This window comes from Micropterus salmoides, unplaced genomic scaffold, assembly GCF_014851395.1.
Source record: "Micropterus salmoides isolate LMB-PRFRI ecotype aquatic unplaced genomic scaffold, ASM1485139v1 Ms_hic_scaffold_23, whole genome shotgun sequence".
NCBI lineage: Eukaryota > Metazoa > Chordata > Actinopteri > Centrarchiformes > Centrarchidae > Micropterus > Micropterus salmoides.
The window spans coordinates 8,026,565-8,053,687 of NW_024041484.1; the positions used below are offsets into that span (position 1 = coordinate 8,026,565).

Sequence of the window (27,123 nt, forward strand, 5' to 3'; positions counted from 1 at the left end):
GGAGGGTTGTGAAGGTCATTTGGAGTCACGTTTCTGCCTACCACGTAAATATAAGTTCAAAAATCATGCTCCTTTTAGCGCTGTTTTGGTCTCCACCAGCTCCTGAGGGAAATATTCGGAACTTTAGCTGCTAAATGCTCCGCTAAGCTCACCAGCTAGTTGCTAAATTTATCTGGATTGATAGTGTACAGTTGGTTTATCAAAGCTTTAACATTGAAAACAGAAGCTAAGAAAAAAACAAGGTTGTTAAAAGAAGTGAGACAGTAACAGTAAAGTTGTGTGCTATAAAATCAAAACACTGAGCTAAAAGAGGCTAAAATGCTTTGTAATACTGAGGGGAAGCGCAGAGTCAGGTGATCAATCACAATGTCACATAAATATTTCTGCCAGTGAATGTTTCATTCAGATATGCAGACATTTGCATTCCAACATCATAAATGCTAATAATTGCACAGTATGTACATGGACAGAGAATTTTACCCTTCTGGCAAGCTGGACCTCAGCTGGTCCCTGGACCTCACTTTGACCACTGCTAATTAGTAGACCTACCTATTCTGTTTCATGATATTTGTGGGAAAAAAATAAATTTAAAAGCATTTAGCAACTAAAGAGACAAAATATTTCCCTTAGGAGTTGGTGGAGACCAAAACAGAGCTAAAAGGAACATGATTTTTGGGCTTACATTTATCAGGTAGGCAGAAACATGACTCCAAGTTAATTTTAATGTTGTTATGTATCTGCTAGAGTTGGCCGATTTCTAGAATCACCATTAACTTTTTTAAGCAGTAGCCTATATTCCCTTTTGTCTTCTGTGCTATAGCCTAGAACATGTAATATTCATTTTCTTATAGTGGGCTATTATTTTAATAGCCTAAACTTTTTATATCAGAGCTTTTGTATAGGCTAAATGAGTGGAAGTCAATGACTAACTTTAAAGAGACATTTTCATAGGCTAGCCTACTTTGTGGCATTTGGTCTGTAGAGTAATAGATTAGACCATTATAATATGTAATGGAGTAGGCTGATATTCCTTTAGATCTCCTTTTAGGGTTTACACTTTTACTGTTGTGTTTGGCACTGCATGCTGTATTAAAACAGATTAGCCTATTTTGTAACCACATTTTACATCAAGCTTTGATTAAAAACACAAACCGAGAAGCATCTATCTGTCAGCCTGTAGTTGTGTCTCTGCCTCGCGACCTGCTGCGATTTCCTGCTACGGGTTTCCCTTTAAAAGGGGGCAAGGCTCAATGCTGGGAATTCACGTCATTTCGCCGTTTTACACACATCCAGATCAATGAGAGAGAGAGAGAGAGAGAGAGAGAGAGAGAGAGAGAGAGAGAGAGAGAGAGAGAGAGAGAGAGAGACCGTCGGTCCCTCTCTCTCTTTTCAGTCTTGCTCTTCCAGGAAGGGATTATTAACCAGCACGCTGCCGACATATGAAGGGAAAACACACGCAGACAAAAGAAGTTTTCACACCGACAGCCGCGCTATGGAGCCGGCCAGCAGATAAAAACAGAAAAGAAACAAACGGAGGCTACATGAAAAAGACAACTTCTCCCACAATAACAAGCCGAGCAGTGGGACTGCCGCCGCCGCTGCTGCTGTTGCGTGGGTTTCTATAGGAAAGCAGAGGAGATAAAGAAGAGAGCACAACGGAAAAGTGGAAGGAGAAGGAGAGAAGTTGACGGGAGATAATGTCAGAATCCTCCTCCGCTACGAACAAGGTAAGAGCGTCGGCTGGTTTTCTCCTCTTTTGTTTTCCTTCAGCAGACACTCTCCACTTAAGGTTTCAACCCCCCTCTGTACGGTGTGGCTGTGATATTCACGGGTTTCCAAAGCTCTGCATATCACCTCTTACCGACGTGGAGCGGAGGGGCACGAGCCGCAGCGCCATTCAGTTGTTGCGGCGGCGCGTTTGTTTTGCTAGTCATCTGTTGCTCGCGGCTCCACGCTTTTAGTTCGCCTCCACTCTGCTGATGGAGGGGAGAAGTCGTGACTGTCTGTGACACGCAAAAAACCCTTCATTTGATGAAGCCCACCCCCCCTCCTCCAAAAAAAAGTGATTTAAGCCGGCGGGCGAACATTGTTGTAACCGACAGAGAGCATCTGTAAACGTGAGCTGTTCACGGAGCATCAGTAAGAAAGCGTTTAAAAGGGTTCAATCACAACAAAACATTAGGGATAAAGACGAGCTGCAGCTGTTGAACTCCCTGTCGGAGAGGCCTATAACACATATGTAATACTGGAATGGGATAGGAGTAGCCTACCTCCACTGACAAACTCAATATAGGCCTACTACAGATAAATATACAACTCAACTAATGCTTGAATTGACAGGTTTCCTCAGTTTTAGAGCTGAAATTATTAATCGATCAACAGAAAATGAATGGGCAACTTTTTTAGTAATCGTCATTTATTAAGCAAAAATGGCACATTTCATCTTCTCCCTGTGATTTGCTGCATTTCTTTGTTTTCCATCACTGTAAACTGAATGTGTGGGCCGTTAGTCAGACAATAACACAAGACACCCCCACAGACTCAAGAAAATGGTGTGGGATAATCGGAAAAAAATCTATAGATTAGCCACAAGGAAAGTACTTGTTAGCAGCCTTACTTTACAAAAAAATATGTGATTAAAAAATGCATGTTCTGGTTTGTATGGCTGCAGGTCAGACTGTGTAAACAATCTGAAGACACTTTGTGCTTGTGATGGCCTGTGTCATTATGTTTGACATGATGTAATCTAAGCGCCCAATCGTTCAGTAATCAGTAATGTAAATAATCCATAGTTGCAACACTAGGAAAAGGGAAAGTGTGACAGATTAAAGTCAGTAATAATCAGCACAGACCTGCTCTGGGTTCCCAATAGGAACTAGATCTGAGAAATTTGCAGATAAATCTGCAGCTATATTTTCATAATGTAGGCCTGTCAGTTGTTTCTGTTGTGTAATCAAGCAAAACACAAATATTCACTGGTTCTGGCTTCACAAATGTGCGGAATTGCTGCTTTTGTGTGCTTCAATTGAATATCTTTGGGTCTTTGGACTGTTGGTCAGACATAACAAGATATTAGAAGATGTCACCTTAGCCTCTCAGAACGTATTTGAGTTTTATTTTAGGACATTTCGTCAATTTAAAGAGAAATCGAAAGGTGAGTCTGTGATATAATCGTTAGTTTCAGCCCTAATGGCTACATGACAGAAATGCTATTTGGAATGTCAAGGTCAGCCTGAAATACCTGAAAACAATGCATGCTGCTCAATGACAGAAAGTGAAATATGGTGTTTTGTTTGCAAGGGATGTCTTCTCGATTGTAGTTGCATTCTGGAAAGGATCAGCACTTCACTCTGAGAAGTTTTCCAGCAGAGGCGCTGGCAGACCGGACTCCTGTCTCCCACTCACCTTCATACTGCAGCCCAGCTCTGTCACTTATCGCTTTGCCTATTTTTGCAGTGTCTTTATCACAAGCTCTGTCCCCTGTCACTTTGCCACTAATAACCCAACCTTTTTCTGGACAACTGAATCTTAACAAAGTGGAGGGGGTGAGGAGCCTCCGCCTCCGAGAGGAGGAAATAAAAGCCTTAAAGATTACTGCTTGGCTTCCACAGGAAATTCCTGGTGCATACAGTTGGTGTGTAGGTCTCAGAGTGGCTGTGTGTGGTGACAGCAGGCTGAAACTGAAGGGAGAAACGGCAACAAAAAAAATAAGCTTCATTTCCTCAAGAAACTGTGGTGGCTTCATGCTCTGCCCTCATTTGCAGGAAAGGGAACCAGTAAACAGAGAGTGACTGCAAATTGGAAAATCTCATACCTTAACCTAGATTCAATAAGTTGGCCGTACGATAGCAGAGCTGGAGTGTCTAAAATCTCAGAGTATCCGGGAGTAGGGTGCATCTAACATCTGTTTTCATAATGGAAAAATAAGCGTATTATTATCTGAATAAGGAATTAATTCTGAAAAATGCCCATCATGGTGTCCTGGAGCCAAGGTTGACATATTGCTGGATTGGCCCAGCCAACAGTCGAAAACGCAAAGATATCCAATTCAGAATAATAGACAACAGACAATACAACATTTCTTCACAAAGTTGAAACCAGGGAATGTTCGGCCGTTTTTTTGAGCAATGAATTGAAACACTTCTTAGCTGAGGGTGTATGCTCTTCAAATCATCCAACCTCTTACTTGAGTGTCCCCTGGTCACAGTCAGATTTTTCTATATGCGGGTGCCGTTTGGTTCGTGCCTGCTGATGTAACTGCCGTGGCTTTGGGTGTTTCTGTGGCAAAGGAAACAGGGGAAACTGGAATTAACTAGCTGTTGTTGCTGCTAACACACCTGGCCTGTGCTGACTAATTAAGAAAAGGGCCTTGGGGGCCACTGCCTTGGTCTTCTTTTTTGAAAGGGACTAAAATACAGACTAACAGTATATTATCTTTATATAATTCCAAAGATTTTCCACCTTTCAAATGTAATATCTGGCCGTTAAAATGACCCCTTTTGTAATCACTATTGATCAGAAATCCATAAGGCTCCTTTTCACTGACATGCACAGGATGTGCAAATTCTTCTGTTTTGAGAAGTTGGAACGAGCAAATGTTTGGCATTTTTGCTTGGGGAAGAAAAACTTTAGGGGACAAATTGGCAAACTGTTGCTGAATCATTTTCTGTCAGTCAACAAAATGATTAATTGACTAATTTCAGAAATATATCAGCAACAAAAAAATTATAATGAAAGTAATAAAGCAAAATTCTGTTGGTCAAGCAAAGATGAAAACCAAAAGGAAACAAATTTGCGAGCGTTACCTGTTTCTTTATTGTAAATGTAATATTCAGGAGGTTTCAGACTGTTGGTCAGACCAAACAGGCCATTTGGAAAGTTGTGATAGGCGTTTTAGAGACTAATCAATTCATTTAAACAATAACCGAGATCTATCAATAAAAGTAATTAGTTGTACACTGCCCAGTTTTGTTGCTAAGATAGTATCAAATATTCTGATTCCAGCTTATTTAATTTGTTGCTTTTCTGTTTTTATATAGTTTCTAGATTTTAAAATCTAATTCTTTAACTAATGTGTTTTGGAAATGTTGATGGTACAATTTACAGACATCATCTCAAGCTCGGAAATCGTGATGGAAACTCTTTTCAGTCATTTTATAGAGCAATCGATTGATCCAGCTGTGTTGTCTCTGAGCTACTAATACGTCTTGACGACACTGAGATTGTCGTCTTTACAACCAGAGTGTTGGCTAGTTTTGGACTTTATTGCATAGCAACATGTGCGCTGAAGCATTCTGGATATTTGCGTCTCCACATTGTGTCTTCACAGCGTGACAGGGCTGCGTATCAGTTTTTTAGAAGCACATACTCCTCTCTGTATAGAGATGAGACTCTATAGGCTAGCCGAAGTTGTGGGTGCACAGTGAGGTGAGGCGAGTTGGCGTGGGGCTGTTTGGGTTCAGGGCCGGTGCGTTGTGGAGCTTTGTGAGCCATGCTTTGTGTCTCTGTGTCTATTCATAGCAGGAGAGGAGCTCTTTCAGTCCTTCCGCGAACCCGCTGCCAAACTCCACTTCCTCCCCCGTCCATGCTCCCGCCGCGAGGCCAGCCAGCCGAATGGAGGACGAGCCTGCCAGGCTGCCTGCGCACCTGCGTGAGTCACACACACACACACACACACACACACACACACACACACACACCCAGATGAGCAGTGACTCCTACACACATAGATGAGTTGGTCATTTGAAGAGGACAGATTGATTTTTGTCAGTGTTTTTAGCGTCTTGCTCTGTAAATGTTTTGGTTTGGTTGAAGTGATAATCTGGGAAGTCATATTTCTATTTGTCTGTCATCCCAGAATTCACCTGTCATTCATTTCCTGTGGGCGGGACTCTGACATCTTACTTGGATTTTCAGTAGATCCAGTTTGAGCTTCTGCAGGTGGCGACAAGAGAGAGTTCAGAAAGGCAAACAGAAGCTAGAGACCATGTTTTCCGAGTCAAAAGAGGCAACATGAATAAACAAAAACATAGATATCACTTTAATAGTTAAAATCCATCACATCCAATTATGATAACGCACACACACACATCATTATCACTGCATGAGTGCCGGCTCAGTCATGCTGGACTTCTCAGCTGGGAGGTGTTGAGGCAGATCTGGGGTCAGACACCTGAACCGTACACATTTCCACTAGACCATAACTGACAGACTTACTGTACTGGAATAACCAACAGTTACACAGCAGTCAGGTACAGATAATGTGGAGCAGAGAACACATAGCAGCTGGGAATGATAGAAGAAGAAGAAGAAGGGATGACAAACTGATAGGAAGAGCCACTGTTAAAGAGGAGGGCTGGTGTAAGATCCCCCCCCCCACACACACACACACACACACACACACCCTCAAGTGTAATTACATGGGTGATGTGTGGACCGATGCTTAAATTAATCTATTGTGCATGTTTTCGTCATCAAGGATCATGTTTTAATGAAGACCATTCAGTAGGTGGCACAATATATGGATGTATGTGTTTACATTTCTTCTGACATTTGAATTAGAGGTGTCCTTGAAAGCATCAATCGGCAAGGTGAATCAGTGCCTGCTTGCAGGGGCATTAAGACTGGAAAAATAAATGCAGTGAAATGTTTGCAGTTGTGGAATAAATTTAGGTCTGAATTGCTTCAGACACTTCAGTTTTTGTCATTGATTCAAAAAGCTCAATGGCCTTTCTCCTGTTGAAAAGCCAATGTTATGGAGCATTGTTGTTATGAGTGGCCCATCCGTTTTATTTGTATTGCACATGAAGCATGTGGGCACGTGGATGCAATTCACATCCTGCTGTTGCAAGCAAACACAGATGTAAACAATGCAGGGTTTGAAATATTTTAAAAGTTGGCCTTGCAAATGTTTTATGTGGAAATGCATTCAGCACATTTGTTATACCTCAAGGATAGACAGAATGTGTTTTAGTGAGTAACCCTGAATGTAAATATAACCTTTGTCCGTTTACAAAACTCCACAGAGCACCTTTTTAATATTAGGTGTGCTTTATTTGTAGGCTTCAACTCTGGTATTTTAAACTGGTATGAACAGCAGAGAAGACAGACCAATATGTTGTGATTAGCTAAAGCTAGAGTAGCTGGAATCAGACTTGTTTATGATGAGACTGGTAACAAGCTAATAGGAGGTCATGTGGCTTTTGTTTAGAAGCACTGATTGACTTCTAATTGGCTATTTTGAATCAGAACAAACCAGCTTTTCCACTTTGCTTCAGAACAACGAAAACCACTTGTAGATTTACCTGAACTGGTCAGGATTTGACTCCACCTGAACTTTCTGGTGTTAATTGACCTGAGAGAAATCAAAGTGAGAAGCAAACTGTCTGAAAGTGAGGCAGTAAAGGAAAAATGTTGTGGGAAAGGTGTATGTAAATGAAGTGAAGCAACACTGTGACATTTATGACCCTCGGTTCGGTTGCATCGGCTCACTGTTGCTTAACCAATCATAGAGCAGGCGGGGCTGGAGCTGTGCCAAGAGATAGGCTCGATGTTCAAAGAGTAACCCTGAGCTGCTTTGTCCATGCGTCCTTCAATAATTAACCGGTTTTATAATTTTTTTTTTTTTTTTTTCCCTTGCAAGTGTGAAGTTCAGGGTTTTGTGGGGGCGCTGGGGCTGGGCGGCTGCGCAGGCTGGATGAGACGCACAGGAAACTCCCTCAGCCCACTTCCTCTTTTGCATTGTTGCAGAAAAAGGAAGAACGCTCAACAGGTCCGTCTTGAGTTTCCTGTCGAGTAAACCGACGGGTCACTACACATCCGCAGACATGTGGAAGTCCTTCTTTGTTTTAATCAGATTTCAAACACAGTTCCTCACACAGACAGGACTCTAACACATCTGCAGGTCAGGAAAATCCCCCCCCCCCCCCCTTTTCTTCAGTGTTTAGTTTATAACTGCTGCTGGTCGGTATCTACTCTCCCCCCTCAGACAGACGGCAACATGTCTTTGTCACTTTGCGCGCAGTCTGAAACACCTCTGCTCGTCCTTTCTCCTGCCTATCTAAACACACACATGCTGGAAAACAAACCGTCCATTACCCCCTCACTCACAGGGAGTTCTGTCCTGCGTGGGGAGAGGGAAGGAAGAGAGCAGGAGGAGGGAAGGAGGAGAGGGGGGGAAGACAGAAAGAAAAAGAATGAGGGAGGAAATTGCAGTGTGGGCAGAAATCCGCCTTCTCCATTTCCTGGGGAGGAAGTGGATTAGATCGAGGAGAGTTGCAGACTGCTCCTCACACTAAAAAATGCTACCCGGCTCGATTTGAACCCTTTCAGCCAGACATCACTGTAACACACTACAAACCATAACCTCATGAAAATATATTTGGAATAAATTCTTTTCTAATCAACCCCTGAAAATATTTTCATTAACTAGCTTTCGCTTTCTGTTGTGGTCTTTTTTGGTTTGTTTTTTGTAATCTGTTTTGTGGTTCACCACTTTTTTATATTGTTCTCTCCATCTTGGTTCCTGTCTGTTCCTCAGTGACACACTGAATCTTCAGTGACATGATAATGTAATAATTAATTCATAAGAACAGAAGTCATTGCAGCATAAACGCCACTGATTTGTGTGGCCAAATGCGGTATAGTAACATGTATTTAAGAGATAAGATTTAATCGTTCTAAAGAACTTTTTTGTTCCAAGGATGCTAGATATCCATGATGACATATACAACATGGTTAATACAAAAATATAGATATGTACTAAAATGGATTTAAATGAAGGTAAACTAGATAAAAACCTGAATAAAATGGTGTGCTGACAACAAATGACGGTGCAATGCTTGAATTAAAGTGCAGGTTGCCAGTTAGAATGTCTCAAATTACAAGCAATAAATAAACTGTACAGAAAGGTGCATCTATGCTACTATGAATGTATGTTAAAAAACTTTTAAAATAACAAGCATGGAAGTATAAAGTATTGAAAATTAAAAGTAAATTTAGTTTATATAGTAACAATAAGGCCACACATAATTGCATTTAAAGCGCTTAGAACTTCTGTAATGTGATGCTAAATCAAGATGTGGGTGTGCAATATAAAACAATTAGAAAATGTCATCACTAATCATTGAATAATTAATATTTCTTTAGTGTACTATTTTATGAGACAATAACAACCATAGACAGCTCCTGCTTCTGATTAGGTAATATGGAGCAACTAAGTCAGTTTATTAGTCAGTTTAGTTAGTAGTGAACCTGTGGAGGCTGGACACTACACTTCCTAGAGTCTGCGCTGAGGAATAGTCTAGCACATAACCCTTAGCACATTTCCTATTGAACTATTCCTTCAATTCTTCTTTCTGTTTCCTTGTGTTTATAATGTTGTTATCTTGTTTTGTTAGAAAAGAGCACGGACTTAGTAGTTAATTGAGGCACATTTAAATTCATTGTGGCTTTAAAATCCATGTTACAAGTCATTCTTCCCCTCATCCAGCAGTATTAGTCTGCGAGTAGAGAAATGTCCAACTTTAAACAGAACGCGGAGGAGTGCTGTCAACCATCCCTGACGTTTTGCTTGTTTTTCTGTGTTGAGGCGAGTACTCGAAGAAAGGCCTGGGAGGGTTTTTCGCCACCGCTCACAATAAAGCAGTGCTGACGTTAACCGATGAACTGGATTTGTCGGGATTTAATTCAATCGCAAGTCCAGGCATCATCTCTCGACATGGCGCCCACGTACACGGAGCATGACGCAATTGAGAGCTGGTCTGTGTGGAAAACGGTGAATTATTTAAAGGTTTAAAACACCAGGCATTCCACTGTTATTTTACAAAAAAACCTGCATGAACTAGAAAGAACAGTGGCTGCAATCTTTAGAAATATCTTTCTGGAGGATTAAAAAAAGAATCTATGTCCATGGAAACAAGACTGGCTGGTTTCCTTGGTGTGTGTGTGTGTGTGTGTGTGTGTGTGTGTGCGCGCACTCACAGCTGGGTTTGCACTATGCTTGCTTGTACGAGTGGGTGGATTAGTGTGAGTGAATCTTGTGTCTTTGTGCAAAGCTTGCCAGAGATAGTGTAGTGTGTGTGTGTGTGTGTGTGTTTATGAGTAAGTTTGTGTGTGTGTTACCGTATATTACTCCAAACCCCCTAACTGGTTTCCTTTGGTCGCCCTCTCTTTCTTTGTGGTATATTACCCATTTTACTGTGTGGGAATTGGTGTTATAAAGTCTGTGTGTGCGCATGTTTGTGTGTGTTGGTCCTTCTGAGGGGAAATTTCCTGCCCCTGGAGCAGCTCTTGTCCTCAGGAATTTCCTGAGTGGGCAGACGGCGCTTCCTGAATAAATGTTGTTGTTGTTGTTGGGGTGTGTGTGTGTGTGTGTGTGTGTGTGTTTTAACTGGCTCTCTTTTCTCCTCTGAAAGGGAAACTGTTCTCACATGCCAGCGAGTGAGCTGAGTGTAGCCCCCTTCTCTTCCTGTTCGCGACACACTCCACATGGCGTTTCTAACAGGAGGGGCTTGGCTTTACTCTAAAACGTCACAATGAACACACACTCGCATTACTGACGTGGTGGCGTGTTTATTGCAGGCTTTATTAAGAAAAGTCACAAAAGCACAAATGCTCTTCCTCGTATTGATATCAACTTTATGAAATCTTTTCTATCTGCTCTATAAACATGTCCTGTATGTTTAGGTTATGTTAGGTTATGTTTATTTAGGTTTGCACTTTCATAAAGTTGGGGAGATGTGCAAGAGACAGATTAAAAACAAAATGTTGAGATATCCTGACTTTTAGTCCATAGTATGGCCCAAAATCCCAAACCACTGGATCCTACACTTCCCATAATGCAACATTCATGTCTATCAAACTCCTTATCTTTGTCACAATTCCATACCACCTACAAATTGTAATTGTATGTACTATATATTTTTATAGTAGGGGATGTTTTTGGAATAAACTGTTTTATACTAGTAGAAAAAGATGCAATTCATATATCAAACTGCAACTTTGGAATGAGCGTACCACTTTAAATTCACTAAAAGAAAGCAAAATGCTTTTTTAAAATCTTAATTTTGTGGCATTTTTGCGTTTGTATTGATACAAATACACAATACACATTGAAACACAGGTTGAGAGAGGGGGATGACATGCAACAAAATGTCCCCAGCTGGACTGACTATGTAAACTGGGGACACACAGCCATTATGTGCTTTGTCATAACCACTAGGACCACCACAGAGATACCCCCAAGATTTAGTTCTTCAGTATTTTCTTCTTGTTTTCCGCAGTCTTCCTGGAGTTGTCTCACCACTAGCCGCTTTTTATTTATTTATTTTTTGCAGCTGTGAATAGCTTGTATATTCTCTTTGAGCATTGCAATGTGTGACAGTAAACCAAGTATTTTTTACTGTGTATACTGACCTTTTGTGAGTATACTTAATGTTTATTTTTTTAACATGAACACACTAAAGTATTAGAATTAGTATACATACAGACATTATACATACACTCACGTGTTTTGCAGAACTCCCTGGGACTAGCAGATTGATTCTGACATGTAAAAAGTACCTGTTTAATTGACAGGTGGTACATTTTTAGAAATTGAACACTTACCAACTAAGATGAGGTTAACATTCCAAAATGATGATTTGATGGATTTCCACTTTCCACTCAGCGAAACTCCTTTTTAGCTCTGCAGTGTTTTAAAAAAAAAAAAGGGGGAAAAAAAAAGGTAGAAATAAATGACATAAATCAGTGAGCAATGGCTTCCAATCTTGGGAAAGGTCAGGAAAGCTAAGTGAAAGCATATTGCGCCCACATAAAATTGTTAATGTATAGGTTCACTTCTAAAAATGATTCAAATGAACTTGTCTGAGAAATGAAAACCATTCTTTGGATGAACTCGATACAGGTCGTGCACATAACCTGGGACGAGTTCACAAGCAGACATTGTTAAAGGCGAAGAAGTTGTGAAATGCTGCCATTGAAACTTTGCATTTGAAGTGATTACCTAAGCGTTACACTGCACAAAATGCTGACTTTCGTCACTTTTTTCACATGGAAGGAAAGAAAGAAAGAAAAAAGAGTATGTGTTGCTTACAGGGTGTGTGCATGTTTCAGACAAGCAGGGGCCTTTTGATTTGGTCAACAAGTTTAGTCTTTGAAGCTTTTTCAAAAAAGAAGAGAAAAAAAGAAATTGGCTCCTGAACAAAAGGAAGAGTGGCAGTTGAAGCTGGATTCAGGAACTAACCTACAAGAGCTGGCTTGCTCCTGCGCTCAACAACAAGCTATCAAAAACAGGTCGCGCTACTTCCTGGCCATAAAGGTTCCGTGTGATTGATGATCTGTTTTATGTTTGTTTTGACTGGATGGAGTCCAGATTTGCTGGATGGGGACAGGCACGTGCATGCCGGTGGAGGAAGCAGAGGATAAATGTGAGAGGGGGGGTTCTCTGCACTGAAAAGTAAAAGTGTGTGTATGTGGAGGTGGATTTTCCCCTGCCGCACCCACCTGACAGGGAACTAATGTACAGAGAGACGCACAAAGCGGGGGGAGATGAATAAAGTGCAAGGATTAACTGTGGAAATGAATTGCTCTCATACCCACATGTCCCTGAATCAGGGTGTCAGAAGGTCAAGGTGGTCCCTCCTCCTCCTCCCTCCTTCCTTCTCTTCCTCCTCTGTCTGGAGAAAGAAAAATCTTTTCTTTGAGATAGCAAGACCAATATCCGCCTACTTCTGCTTTGAGAGAAAAGTCAAACATTGACTGAAGAACTGAGTGACTAAGGAGCTTTGAGTTTGGAGAGCAAAGTCCCAGCCTTTCTGATGCAGCACTGCTTTTTTTTTTTTTTTTTTTGGTTTTGTTTATTTAGTTATAGTTCATTCCGTTCAGGCTACGCTGAAATCCTCTCTGTGTTTTTATCTGCATCATTAAACTGTTGACACTCAGGAGTTTCTAACAGAAATCAATATCTGAGACTTTGAGATTCCAGTATGACTAAAAAATACAGCATGTGTGCGGTTTTGTTCCAGTTTTACAAATTATGAGAAAGGAAACAGAAATGTATGACGCACTAGAAAAGCTGAACAGTCAATCAACAACTGTTACGAAATGACTAGAAATGAAAATAATCGACATATGGTAAACCTTACTCGTTTTTTATTCCTTTCAATATATTTTTTGGTATTTCTTAGATTGCCATGAATAGTTTGCTTATTGAATATGTACCATAAACTGAGACTTTGGCTTGTCTTGTCAAATTCATAAAACCAGTTCTTATGAAAACTAAAGTCTAATTAAATGGCTTAATATCTACCAACCACTAAAAAAGGAGAACTAGGTAAAAACAGCCGTTTGTCTGGCTGTGGATCTATTCAGGAAGGTCCACAGACAAAGTAAACATGGATTTGTGTTTAAATGCTGGTAGACAATCTGTAATCTGTCTTGTCTTTAGCTTTACTGAAAAATACAATGAATTCTCAATGTCGAGAGAAGAGTCCGCTCATATTTACCTGTACAGGTTAACTAGGAAAAACGTAATGCTAACGATGCAATACAAGCTTCTCTTAAGTTTCTAATCTTATTTTCTACTACATACTAATGCTATAAAATTAACTTTTTGAGCTATTTGGTGAACTAGCAAAAACACTGATTTTAATGCTTATACAAAACTATACGGCATGTTTGCACATTTATTGAAAGACTGAGCAGGAGAAAAAGAGAGTAGGTTTTCTCATAGTTTTAGGGTCTTCAGACTTACTGGGGACACACATTTATGTTGAAAAGACATGGAAAAAGTGCATTTTTAATAACATAGGACCTTTCAGAATCAAATATCTAGCGATTTTTATTTCTTTCTTTTTAACATACTTCAATTCTCCATGACAATACTACATACTTAAAATGTGGTTATAATTAGCATTTAATGAGTAGTTTTGTACACAGCGATACATTGGCTACTGTGCTAATCGGAAGACTTAGATGTTTGCTGACAAAGCAACACAACCTAATATCACCCAGATAAATCAGTGACAAATGTTTCTGATCATTTCTGACCTGATCAGAAAGTCCCTGTGTCTGTTCATCTTTGCTGAGCTTGGACACAGCTGTCAGCACAATGTTTGCCCAAAACTTATGAACCTTTTAAAATGGCCACCAGATGTGGGGTTAAGTTAGATGCCATTTTCATCCAAGTATAAAGAGGCTGACATTGTTGCAGTTTTCAGCAGGGCGAGAGAAACATAAGCAGCCGTATGCAGTGGTGATGGTGGGAGCTAAACTGGGATTCTGGACGGGACCTTTTAAGCTTCACAGCAGGACGGACCTCATTAACTCGTCTGGCTGCGACGGGAAGTTGAGGGCTTCTGTACCGCAACAACGAAACAAGATACCAGTGATCTCATCCTCCTCTTCCCTTCATTCATCCCAAGCGCTTATGAGTTGCCGTGGCAACTCGTGTGCTCTGTGGTGTGTGTGTATGTGTGTGACTGAGCAAGAGCGGGGGCCTGAGAAACCACAGAGTGAAAATTATGTGTCATCAGAGAGGATTAGGAGCCCACGGTTTAGTCAAGGGCTTGGGATCCTGCTGCTGTCGTGCTTGAGGGTTTTATTCAATGTAAACACACACGCACACACACATATATTTATACGCTCTCATGAACGCTGTAAACCTGAGATGCATTCAACAAAGGCAGAGACTGATGACAAGGAAGACTGAAATTGATTTTCTTCCTGTAACCTGCAACGAATCTGTAACAGATTCTCTGACAAAAAACAACCAGAGAGGACAAATTTATCAGCTCAAGGAAGTGTGTGAATGTGTTGAAGGAACGGAGTGTCGAAGGGGCTCTCTGTTCACCTCTCACTCCTTGGCCATGCCTTCCATTTTCATTTCCACCTCTCTGTAAGCAAAGGGTGTGTGTGTGTGTCACTGGATGCACTGCAAAAGAAAGTTTCCCATCATCTTTAGAATCAGTTCCTGCCTAGATCACATGGATATGAGATGCACGATACAAATAAAGATTCAGAAACTCACAACATGAATGTGACTCAGGTTTTGAAACTGAAATCAGAAATGACCTTTGCGTCCATTTTCCTGATTCACCTACACCTATCGTCATGGTTTTGGCAGCTGAGCATGGATCGCATGAAGGACGCGTCACTGGGGAGAGAAAAAATTAGTGACTTGATCTGTGCTTGGAGAGACGCATGATCTCATTCAAAACCTGAAGATTCTATAATTGAAACTGGTTGCAAAGACACAGATTGGTAGGTACAGTAATACAGCTGAACCCTTTGGTTTTTGTTGTTTCACTTGACCATTTAACTTCAATACCAGTTCATCTTAGATATGGGTACATAGTTAAATATTAATGGAAAGATCCATTCTGATTTAGATTTGTATTCTGCAAATTATTCTAATGATTTGTTTTTATACCATGCTTTAATAAATACCAATAAGTACCTTAGACACATGCCTTTGCTTGCACAAAATAAATGTGGTTACATTTGATTTGTGATTTACATAAGCAAAGTACAAAGAACTTGATTTCAGGCAAAGCTGTAGACTTGAGGCTTGGATTTGAGTCAGACTTGAGGCACGAAAATCAGGACTTGTGAGTGACTTCTGCCTTGATACTTGACTGTCTTGACTTGACTCGTAAGCGAAGTACGAAGAACTTTGATTCCAGGCAAAGCACGGGACTTGGACTCGAGTCTATAGCTCTGAGTTGCAAAAATGTGGACTTGTGATGTGACTTGGACTCAAATTTTCAGGCCATCAACAACAAAAAAAGCTGAAACCTCACACCACAGACATCAGACTGCTTTCAGGAATCGCAAAAGTTCTTAGAAATTTCTGTGATGGAGTTCTAATTTAGAACCGGCTATTACCACAGAACCATAGGACAGCCAGCTCACTTGGAATAAATTGTGTGAGTACAGCATCAATACTTGGCATCCCCCGGGGCGGTAAGGGAAAGTAGACCCACAGGTGGATGCTGGAGTGGTTTTAGACTTGCTGCAGCAGTAACAGCATAGGTTTCAGGTGAGCGGTGTGGCAGCAGCCAGAGCACTGACTGCTTACGTACACCATCATAATCGAAGGGTGCGTTGGATGTATGTTGGAATTAGACTGGAATTGACTACCTGAACTAGCTTGCAGGCTTCGCTTCATGCATTGGCTACACCCCAAAATAGGTATGAGTAGTCAAAAGAATGAGCAGGAATTCAGGGCTGGCGTCCCATTCCATGAACTTTGTTTCAGTACCGGCTTAGTATCTGTATCTGTTTCCCTTCCCATTTGCCTTTACTTCCTTTTTTTGCATCTTTGTTAAGTCCTCTTGTTCCTGCTATTTTACCTCATGAGCCTACTTCCCCAGTCATCACACTATCCTCAGCTGCTCTGTTCACTCTTTCCTTTCTGTTTCCACTCTTCCTTTTCTCGCTTCTGTCTGATAATAAACCTCCTGGCGTCACTCTCTAACCTTACCGCAGGAAGTTTCCTGTGCTGAAACGGAGCCCGTGCTGGATTGCTTCCTGCCAAAGTGCGTTGTGGGACACGTTTATTTGGGCCCCCTTCTTCCTCCTCCTCCTCCCTTCTGCTCCCCTTGATGCTTCCTCCTTTGGGCTCTGTGCAGATGGCTGAGGCCGTCAGACCGGATCTCGGAGGGGTTTTGGCAAAGCTGCGCCTCTCTCCGGCCCTGGAGAGAGCATACCGCAGCCATGACCTCGCGACCCTGGCTGCACTGCTGCCCGCCTCGGCTTTGCTGCGCTCGCAAGTCAGCCACGAGAGACGAATGTACAGCTGGTGCATGCAGTGCAGATGGCAGCTTGATTCCAAATTCATAGAAAGTCTGTGATGTAGTTAGATAGGATCATTGCAGTATATCCTAGATTTATTCCTGTAATATAGTCAAGTTAAATCTAAACAGAAGGTCACTTGTAGAAGCTATATATTTTAAGTTAAAAAAAACAATTTTAGTTTTCTAGGAATATTTCAAATAATTCTCTTACCACTGATTTTTAAAGTTACCAATACTGCTTTAATTATGAAAGTATAAATAGTTTGGAAATATGGATTAAAAACAAGCACTTTTACATACATTATGTTAAACATACTTAAGGCTAGATGTAATGCAGTCTAGACATGATTTCTAGTGAAGCCAATTCCAGAGTAGAACGCTGGAACCCAGTATAAACAAAAAAGAAGAAATATAGTTCCTTATCTGCCCACCACTAACTCCTGTGGTTGTGAAACACCTGGATTCCATATTCCCTGACACTTTCTTGGGATGTCTGTTGACAAGCTGAGGGTCAGAACTTGACAGACTGTAAGCTGTGCTTCAGATAACCAAGGCCTTCCCGGGCTTATCGGCAATGCTCTTGCCACTATCTGAATACAGAGGACTAGAAGGGAAGCGAAGAAATGGGAATCTGACAATCTAGACAGGGTTTCATTTTATATTGATTGCTCTGTGAAAACTTCCTCTGTTTGACAGGTGGGGTGAGGGGAGTGGGGGTGAAATGGGAGAGGCCTGAAAGCAAGCACAAGGTTCCTATTACTTGTGTGACAGTGACATTGGCGGCCAAAGATAACAGCTGTCCGACTCCCAGAGGAAGTGTTTGAGGCTGAGCGATAAGTGAAATGTAAGAAATGAGTAGTTATGCTCCGCGTGGGTGTCATGGACATTTTGATCGGAGCTATACACTGTTTTTTTGTGTGTGTGTGTGTGTGTGCGCGCATGTGAAAGAGAGGAGGTGAGTCTGAGTCATACGGTGTATCATTGGGTTACACAAAGAATGCACAATCATATGAGATTGCAGTATCTGCGTTAACCAGGATCAGAGTAAAACATTTTGTGTATTGCTAAAAATATACAACGTGTTATGTCAGAGTTTGAGAACATTTCAGAAATAATCTCAAATTTAATTGTAACTATAAATAGCACTACTGTAAAGGAGGAAGCTAATATAATGCAGCCTAGCGTCCTGGTATCAGCTAAAATAAATCTTAGCTTATTTAGTTTAACTATTAAGCTAACTTTAATGAGCTAATTTGGGCAAAGAGGTGGGTGGCTTACCTTTTTAAGTAGAAAATTTAAGGTTGAAATTTGTCCTTCTAAATAAACTTTGGGGCGTTTTTTAGCGCTGTTTGAGTTATTATTTTATATTTTGTCCAGGTTTCATCTTTGGCATTCAGCTAGCTTGCTTATGTTGTCAGGTGCCCCCCAAAAAAACAAACTCACTAATTATTTAGGGGCAAACTTATAATCAAATCCAAGAAATGTTTTTACTACTAAAATTCACTCACATTATTCAGATAAAAGTGAGCTTTTGTTCAGATTTTTTTTTTTATCATGTTCAGTCTTCTTTATTCTTTCCCTGTTGCCTTTAAATGCTTGTTGGTCATCAGTGCAGATGTTTTGCACTCCTGTTCCCACGGCAGTGAAAGAAACATTTCAGCATGTGAGGGAAGGGGGAAAAACGAAATACTGTGGTTGCTGTTTCCTCTGCTCTCTTTCCCTCACTGTGTCCTTATCCATTTATACAAAAACTAATAAACTGTCCGTCCTCTGATGTGCCTGTCTGGAGTTCAGAGAGCAAAGAACAGCACAGATCATAGCAGATCACATAAAATAACAGTCTGACTGTCTTTCTCATATAACTCCCTCATCCTTCTTTTTTATTCTTGTGATTCATTCTGTATTCTTCTCTTAACCTATCATCTTTTAATCTTTCATTCTAACCTCCTCTCCCTTTCTGACTCTGTCTCCTCCTTCATCTTTTTTTTCTTTATCTCTGCTGCCGTTCCCGTAATCACTCCCTCCTTTTGGCTTTTATCTCCACTTCCTCAATATCCTTTTTACTGCCTCTGCCTCCTTCCTTCCTCTCTCCCCCTTCCCCTCCTCCTTTCTTCCCTACCCCTCTCCCTCTACACCCTCCCCTCCTTCTGCCTTTCGTTCTTTCTCAATTCCTTCCTCATCCCCAAACCCCCCTCCTACTGCCTCTTCTTCACTGAGCTCATCGTTCTTTTCTTCCGTCCTTTCCTCTTCACCTCCACTTTTGTTGCTTCTTTACCAAACTCTGGTGTCGAATCCTTCCACCTCCAGGTTTGCAGCCAGTGTTTTGGAGCAGGGAGGACGTGGCCCAGTGGCTGCGATGGGCCGAGAAGGAGTTTGCCCTGCGGCCAATCACCAGCGGCTCCTTCCAGATGAACGGCAAAGCTCTGCTGCTGCTCACCAAAGAGGACTTCCGCTACCGATCCCCTCACTCCGGTACTCGTCTTCTTTCCACCTCTACATTTCTTGGAGATATTAGATGTGTATGCCAGGCTGGGGAAACTGGTGTATAATTGTACAAATGACTCACTTGAATTGATTTCATTAGATGTCTTTATTTTTATTTTTTTTATTTTTTGCCCAACTGGGTCATGACCCAGACTGGAAAACAAGATTTACTAACTAGGAAGGACAGTTTTAGATCATGGAAACACCCTGACTAGTTGCAGAAAAATCATGGAAAATTGGTGCAATTATACACAGAAGTTCCTTTTCTAAGGGAAAAAAAGTGACACCTGCTGTCATCAAAATGACTTATGGGGCTAAATGAAATTTTAAATGGCTAGTTGACACAGAAAAGTGAAACACTTGATAAATCATCATCCATGACTATATATAGTCTTGCAACAAAATTTAATTGGGGCAAACACCTTTATCAGCTGTTATGCTTTGTGGTTTAGACCAATATTAGATCTTATTTGCGCCAGTGCAGCTCTAAAATCGATGTGTTTACAGCAAAACTACACCCTTTAAAAATCAATAGCGTCAGCTGGAGCAGAGGAGGGAAGGCAGCAGTGTCAGGCGACAGTGGAGGGAGGCAGCTGCCACAGTGAGGCTGCCGGGGGAGGAAGTAGGAGACGGTTGATCAGGAAGTACCAAACCAACTTCAACTGTTGCCCCGGCAACGCCAGCGGCCAGGCGCACAAAATTAAAGCAAAAAAAAGTGTTCTCCTTTGCAGATTTTTGGTTCTTTTTTTTCTTTTTTCCACTGTAAATGAAAAAGGATTCAATGTTTGATAGTGTCTCCAGGAGATTTTATAGTACACATAATCAGTCAGGGATAAAGTCAGTGCTGTGGTGTGATTCAGGATGATGGTCATAAGAGTGGGATGAAATGAGTGAACTGCATTTTGAAATATAAAGATAAGACATGGGGTAAACCCGCCACATCATGGAAAATGTCTAATTTCAGGTCATATTAGGTCCAGTAAAGTGTGGGAATTGGACTAACAATGAATAAAATAAATAAATGCTGAAATGAATACAAAAAAAAGAATTGATAAAGAAAAGAATAAACAAATGAAAGCTGAACTGAAAGTATGAATAATTAAATGATAAATAATGTAACATAATAAATAAATGTACTTACTTATCAGGAAATAATGTATAATCTGTTACTACAAATCTACATTTATGTATTACTACATTTCTACTTCATGTATTTTTTTAAATTTAATTAACGGGGTGTTTTTATATTAATGAAACTAACTTCACTGTAAATTATGATTGGTCACAAGATTGATTTTGCCTTGTACATTTATTTATATATTATTTGATAATGCAAGATATCATTAATTCAGTTTTTCTTTACGTACTATTTTATTTAACACTATATTATATATTAAATAACACTATTTATTTATTTCAGCATTTATGTATGCATTTGATTTAAACATTGGTTAAATGAATAAGTCATTACAAATCGTCTGTAGATCGAACAGAAAGTAAGTCAAACTTGCCCTGTCCAGTTCAGTATATATTTCAGTATGTATTTCCTACAATCAGCGACCCCGATGTGTCCCAATGTTGAGGAATTATGTAGAGATGTGGTCCAGCTGACAGCTGTTGTCAGGCTTGTATCAGGTTGTTTCCATGTAAACTCTGCAAAAACTTTCACATCCTGTGAAGAAATAGAGGTAGAAAGGACATTTAGAAAATGTGATTCATGTTCGCTGGTTTCATTAGTTGGTCAAAGTCATCTCCATGTGACACTGAGATCTTTTTGTTGTAAAATGGTTTTATGTATCAGCAACTTTAGATGTTTGATGACATTTCTTTTTTGTAAAAACAACAACATAATGTCAAGAGATAAAGCCGTCAGTGATGGATTCCAATACAATACTGGTAGTTGTTTTGGCCCTGTGTGTCAGTGACAGTGAAAACTTTATTTTAGGAACCAGAGCGTAGCTTTTGGCTTGTGATGTGTCTATTTCCTCGTTTGAGGGTATAGTTCCCATCAGTCTCTGCTGTATGCCACATTTTCCTTTCGTAGAAGTTCTTATAATCATACCTTATTTCCTGGAATGTCTTAAACTCATTTCCAATAATTAGCCAGACAGCTTGTTAAGCCACATTTCAGCTACATGTTTTGACCTGAACTTGTTTAATGGGAAAACTATAAAGCCAAAAAGTGTTGAAAAATCAGTTACGACTAACGGTAAGATGACACTTTCACCTGTTTCATTTCCCAGTAGATGTGATTCATAATAACCAACATATTATTGTGCATGCAGATTTTAACTAAATGTGAAGCTCTTGCGTTGAACATCATCATTTTACATCCAGAATCAAAGCAAACTTTAATGCACCAGGAAGCAGGAATTTTCCCCTCAATGCCACAGGACCAGAAAGTGAGAACTGAAAGGGGGGTATGTGTGTTTGTTTGCGTGCATGTGTTCATCATCACTTCCTTTATGAGAATCGTTTCCTGGTTATGCTAAGCCTTTAAAAAGATCTCTGAGGTGATGTGGGATGTTAGTGCTTGTTAAAATCACATCCACTCTACTTATTTGTTAACCATGTAAATGCTTTGTGATGGCGGAAGAGGGGCCACGGTTGTCGGTGTCGAGGCAAAACAAACAGCTGTTAATCATTCGGTGAACTTCCTGCTCAGGCTTTGTGCCTGGTGTCAACACCACTGTATAACCACTTAATGGAGAATACCAGGGTCATATAGACCCACAGTGTCAACAAACACACTGGGTCGTCAGGTTAGGGTGTTGAATATCTAGGAAATGTTTTCTGCTAACAAAAAAAAGTCCCGATGAACGTGGCGTCTGACTCCTCGGTTTCCCTTCCATTATTGCTCAAGCTCCCTGCTGCCTGGAAAGCTAAGTAGAAGGGGGAACATGATTCTGTGATTCTAGCTTCCTATTTTATGCAGGCGTGAAATGCTACAAGGAGAGGTATTATGACCTCTGACCTTTGCATCTCTACAGGGGACGTCTTGTATGAGCTGCTGCAGCACATCCTGAAGCAGAGGAAGCCCCATGTGTTTTACCCGTCTGCCTACTTCCCTGGGAACTCCTTCCACTCGCTGCCTGAAAGCGCTGTGCAGCACCTGAAGCTTGAAGGTCAGTCCGATAAACTGTATTTTCTTCTTTTAATGCGCACATTTCAAACATTTTCAGCCCTGGAATTCAATAGGCCTTCACTTGATTACTGTACCGCAACTCTTACATGCGTATGTTTTTTTTGGTGTTTTTTGGGACCTGCATTCCTCTGTGTGTCAAAAATGATGTAATTTTGTTGAGGATAAATGTGTGCAGTCTTCACAGTTTTGCTCAAAATAACTAATTCCAAACACAAGAATGACTTAAAAAAACTTCATGAGCGATTCCTCACCCAGCTTCTGTAAGACTATGAGCTGTATCTAGCAGCCGTGTCAGAGTAGGAGGAGAGATCTAAAATAAGGAGTGTTTTGAATGACTCCTAATCAACCTGCACACGTACACAAGTGTCAAACTACATTCAAATATTTACACCAAAATTTTCATGAAATGATCAAACTAGAAAATATTATGGTGATAGTCTCTAAGTCTTTTCCTGAAAAAAATAAAATAAAAAATAAAGGTCATAATTACATGTAGCAAAAAATGGAGCTGAAGCTAATGACAGCTGTGTGTGTGGTTCACAGTAAATATACTGTTTACCTGAGAGAAATGTCTGATCTAGCTGAACAGTTTCTACAAATGTCCATAGGAATTGTATCGGGGTCATTTTCAAAGCCCTTAGAGTGAAATTACAAAAACTTTATTTTCTTTAAAAAGTAAAAGAGGTGAGTAAAAGAACAAATCACAGACAAGCCATGAATGAAACATGCAGATCATTTAAGCTGATCTTTGTGTGCGTACAAGCTCAGACGTCTTCACCCGGGCACCCGTGTTTGTTGTTACCAAGGAAGTAATGATAAAGTTCAGCGAAATACCTGAGACTGTTTTCTGGCTCTGATCTGAGGAAATGTGACACAACAACAATCACCAGAACATCGCATGTTGACAGTAAAACCTGTTCCACAAGGAAATGCTGCCTTATTTTTACAAGCTGCAGGACAACATGCCTCACACCCATCTAGTGAATAACTGCAGTGATTGGTTCGCTGGTATTTGTTGCTGCTGTATTCCTAGTTTTGAATGCCACTTTGTAGATGTTGGATGAAGGAAGAAGCGAAAAGTTCCAACCTCTCCCAGCATAGAAGCTTATCAAAAATAATAACTGTAGAATATTGGTGACACCTAGTGGTCTTCTCTGTGTGAAGCCAGTGTACCAGGAACTAACCGTAATAAGCACCTTAGTGGCAGTAGGGACAAATTATAGAACAATTTAGAAAATAGCCAAATGACTGTGTACAATACACGACTTAATTTCATGCTCTGTTACTCAAACTTTCTGGTTAGGTTGTTGTATTTGTATTGCCTTTTCTGTAGAGACAGGCTCGATATGTGTACATGACAAAATAATCACAGCTTCCTAGATTAGATTTTAATGGAAGCCAGCACTGCAGTCCTGACATGAGTCTTATCTTTATTAAGCTCATAATACTGAATTTGAGTTGTCATTATCAGAGAGGTGTTGATTCACTTCTGTGGTCATTTTTGAGGCCAGAGTTGGTCACGGTCTTGTGCTGTCGCTCTGTTATCAGTGTACTAGTGATAGCCAATATCTGTGTATGGTTGGCACCGCCTGCATGGCAAACACAGAAAATGGTATACACCCAAATGCTTTGCTAACATCGCTGGATTGCTAGCACACAGACACGCTGATAATTTGTTCTCTGTTCTAAGTAATTAAATGAATGATTTATGATGATTTATCGCTGAGTCAGAAAAGACTGAAACATGCCCATCACGCGTTCCTAGAACCGAGGGCGGCATCTGATTTTTTTTCTGTCTGATAAAACCAAAAAATATTCCTTTTAATGTGACGCAAGACAAATTGAAGTGGCAGATTACAATGTTTGAGAAGTTGGAACCATCAAATGTGGGTTTTCTACTAGCTGATTTATTATTTTAGCTGTATTTTGATATAAATTTGTGCTGCAGATATTTATCACATTGTATCTTTTGTAACCCCAGAAACGGTACGGCGGGCACCACGTGGTACGGAGCCACTCCCCCAGCATCCACCAACCATTGAGCTGCGGCACCGCTCCCGCTCCCCCCATCATCCAACCACCAGGCGATCCCCTCCGGAGCCAAACCACCCCCGCCAAGCCAATGAGGACCCCCTCCAGACCTTCTCCCAGCTGCCCGACAGCAACCACCACCTGCCCGAGGAAATGTACCCTCTGTCGGTGTCTCCGGCTGCACCCAACGGCCGCTGTGCGACGCCCCGGGAAGCCCCATGTCCGGGCAGCCCTGGGGGCCAGGAGGCGGGCCCTCCTCGCGTCATCCAGCTCATGCCCAGCGCCATCATGAACCCCCTGCTCCTCAGCCCGAGCAGGAGCGGCGGGGGTGCCGCCATGGACTTCAGGCACAGCCGTGGCGGACCCCCCTCTCAGGTGACACTCGAGAACGGGCGCGAGGGGAAGGTCCACACCCACCACCATCAAATATCACTCTCCCAGCAGCAGCAGCAGCAGCAGCAGCAGCACCTACTGCAGCAGCAGGAGGAGGTGCTTTACCGGAACCAGGTCATCATGCCCGTGTCTCCTCCAGAGGAGCAACAAATACCCATCGGACGGATAGCAGGTAAGATTTAGCCCTCACAAGGTTAAAAGTTGGAGCTGCACGAGGCGGCATCTTCAGGAAATTAGTTGCTTGTCTGTCCCTTTGGTAGTGTGCGACCCAAAGCATCACGCCTAAAAGAAAATTTAACCTAATACACACTCACCCCGTGTTTCCTGTTGTGTCCTTGCAGACTGCAGGCTGCTCTGGGACTATGTCTACCAACTCCTGTCAGACAGCAGGTACGAAAACTACATCCGCTGGGAGGATCCAGAGAGCAAAGTCTTCCGCATCATGGACCCCAATGGCCTGGCCAGGTTGTGGGGAAACCACAAGGTAAGCACGCACTGAGCGGGTTCCAGTTGTTGCGTTATTGTTGTCTTTGATCCGGCCGGCGGGTGACTCATTGTGCAGGGACATCACACATCCAGGCAAGAGAAGAGACCATCATTGCTACTTCTAGAAACAGTTTACAGCTGCACTCATCAATATTTTTTTCAACAGTGAGTCAAAAGATGACACGAAATGTGAAATCTGTTGCTCATAGTGATAGTGACAAATGGCACCTAACTCTGCACGTCACCTTTAACTTTTTTTTTAGATTTAGATGGGTTTTTTTAGCGCATTGTTTTGATTTTACGGCCCTCAAACTCTGACGCTCTCAACAACCTTGTTACCAGCTGCAGCAGGCAGCCGTTTTCAGCAATAAAAAGCTCTAATAAACCCAATGTAGAAACTGACAAAGAGCAAGGAAGAGACTCGCTGGTGAACATGGTGGAGCTTTTAGGAGCTTTCAGGAGCTGGTGGAGACAAAACAGAGCTAAAAAGGAGAGTAGTGTGTTATCCTGACATTCATCTGGTGGTCAGAAAACGGACTCCAAATGAATGTTGTTCCGTCTCTGCTGAATGTGTAAATAAGCAGCTGTTTGCTAACATGCTATCTATGTCAACTTAACAAGGTGATAGCTGTGTTTGCAGCGTTTCCGCTGCCCCTGAGTGGCAAAAACATCATCAGTTACTGCAGGTTTAGCATTGCCCTTAATCATTTAGCCTCTTTTCGTTCATTGTTATGGTTTTACGGCCAACAAACTGTCTGCAGGATGTCTGTTTGCTAACACGTTTGCCATAAAATGAGGTGATAAATTGTATGTCGGATGTTTTTTCAGCTTTTTGTGGACTAATGACCAAACTATGAATAATAATAATATTATTATTATTATGTCACTTTTCCTCTTGCCTCTTACAGAACAGGACCAATATGACCTACGAGAAGATGTCACGAGCACTGAGACACTACTACAAACTGAACATTATCCGGAAAGAGCCTGGACAAAGACTTCTATTCAGGTATATCTTGTCTTTATAACTTACAGACACCTTTTTGAAGAAAAAAAAAATGGTGAGGCTATTCATTTAAAAAAATTATTCTAAAAATTTAACCCACTTCCTGTGGGTTACTGGTTAAACATAGTAGAAACCCTAAAAACATAAGTGCCCATAACTTGTTTCCTTGTCTGCGTCACGTTCACCAGGTTTATGAAAACTCCCGATGAGATAATGAACGGGCAGACGGACCGGCTGGAGCACCTGGAGTCCGACACAGACGAACAAATCTACATCAAAGAGGAATGCTGAGGAAATCTTGGGGGAGGGGATGAGTCCATGAACTACTTACTACTTACTACTACTACAGCCGCTGATGCCTTTCGGAAGCAGCCTGAACAATCGTTGTTGAATCTGGAGCACGTGGATGTGCGCTTGTATCAGTCCCACACAGATGGATGTGAAATGTGGTCTCCCGTAAGATTGCCTTAGGATGACGTTTTCCTGAAGTAAACAGATTTTCCTGATGGAGCGAGCTGAGAGCACTTTCTAAGTGTTCCCTTTTTATTTCTGAATGAACTGCAAAAAAAAATCACTTTGTGCTTAAGTCACTTTTATGATTTTTATTATTTTTTTGTCCCCTCACATGCATTATACAATGGAATTTTGCTGTTTGTAAAAAAAGAAAATCGCGTGTGTGTGCGCGTGTGTGACAGGAATGTTTTCACCATGGAATAAACATTTTTTGATCAAACTGTATTCTGTTGGTGTGGACTATACTTCAAAAATGAAGGATATTTACT

At 41.2% G+C, this 27,123-nt stretch overlaps 1 protein-coding gene across 3 annotated transcripts; it reads left to right on the plus strand.

Moving 5' to 3' along the window:
• Positions 1–1,386: 1,386 nt before the first annotated feature.
• Positions 1,387–27,079, plus strand: LOC119918304 (transcription factor ETV6-like). 3 transcript variants are annotated; one of them, XM_038738956.1, is made up of 8 exons: positions 1,387–1,727; positions 5,521–5,650; positions 19,104–19,268; positions 22,271–22,405; positions 24,407–25,021; positions 25,191–25,333; positions 26,244–26,344; positions 26,530–27,079. In XM_038738956.1, the coding sequence occupies exons 1-8, from the start codon at positions 1,698–1,700 to the stop codon at positions 26,630–26,632; spliced, it is 1,422 nt and encodes a 473-aa protein (XP_038594884.1). In that variant the 5' UTR covers positions 1,387–1,697; the 3' UTR covers positions 26,633–27,079. The 3 variants fall into 3 exon arrangements, with proteins under 3 accessions (XP_038594884.1, XP_038594885.1, XP_038594886.1); XM_038738957.1 differs by having other exon boundaries at positions 5,524–5,650; XM_038738958.1 differs by lacking the exon at positions 5,521–5,650.
• The last annotated feature ends 44 nt before the right edge of the window (positions 27,080–27,123 follow it).

Bases quoted from the DNA above. Each gene is read 5' to 3' on its own strand.
- LOC119918304 (XM_038738956.1), top strand. From the start codon at position 1,698: ATGTCAGAATCCTCCTCCGCTACGAACAAG. The intron at 5,651-19,103 runs GTGAGTCACACA...TTCCACCTCCAG, and splicing joins CAGGCTGCCTGCGCACCTGC to GTTTGCAGCCAGTGTTTTGG. The intron at 19,269-22,270 runs GTACTCGTCTTC...GCATCTCTACAG, and splicing joins CTACCGATCCCCTCACTCCG to GGGACGTCTTGTATGAGCTG.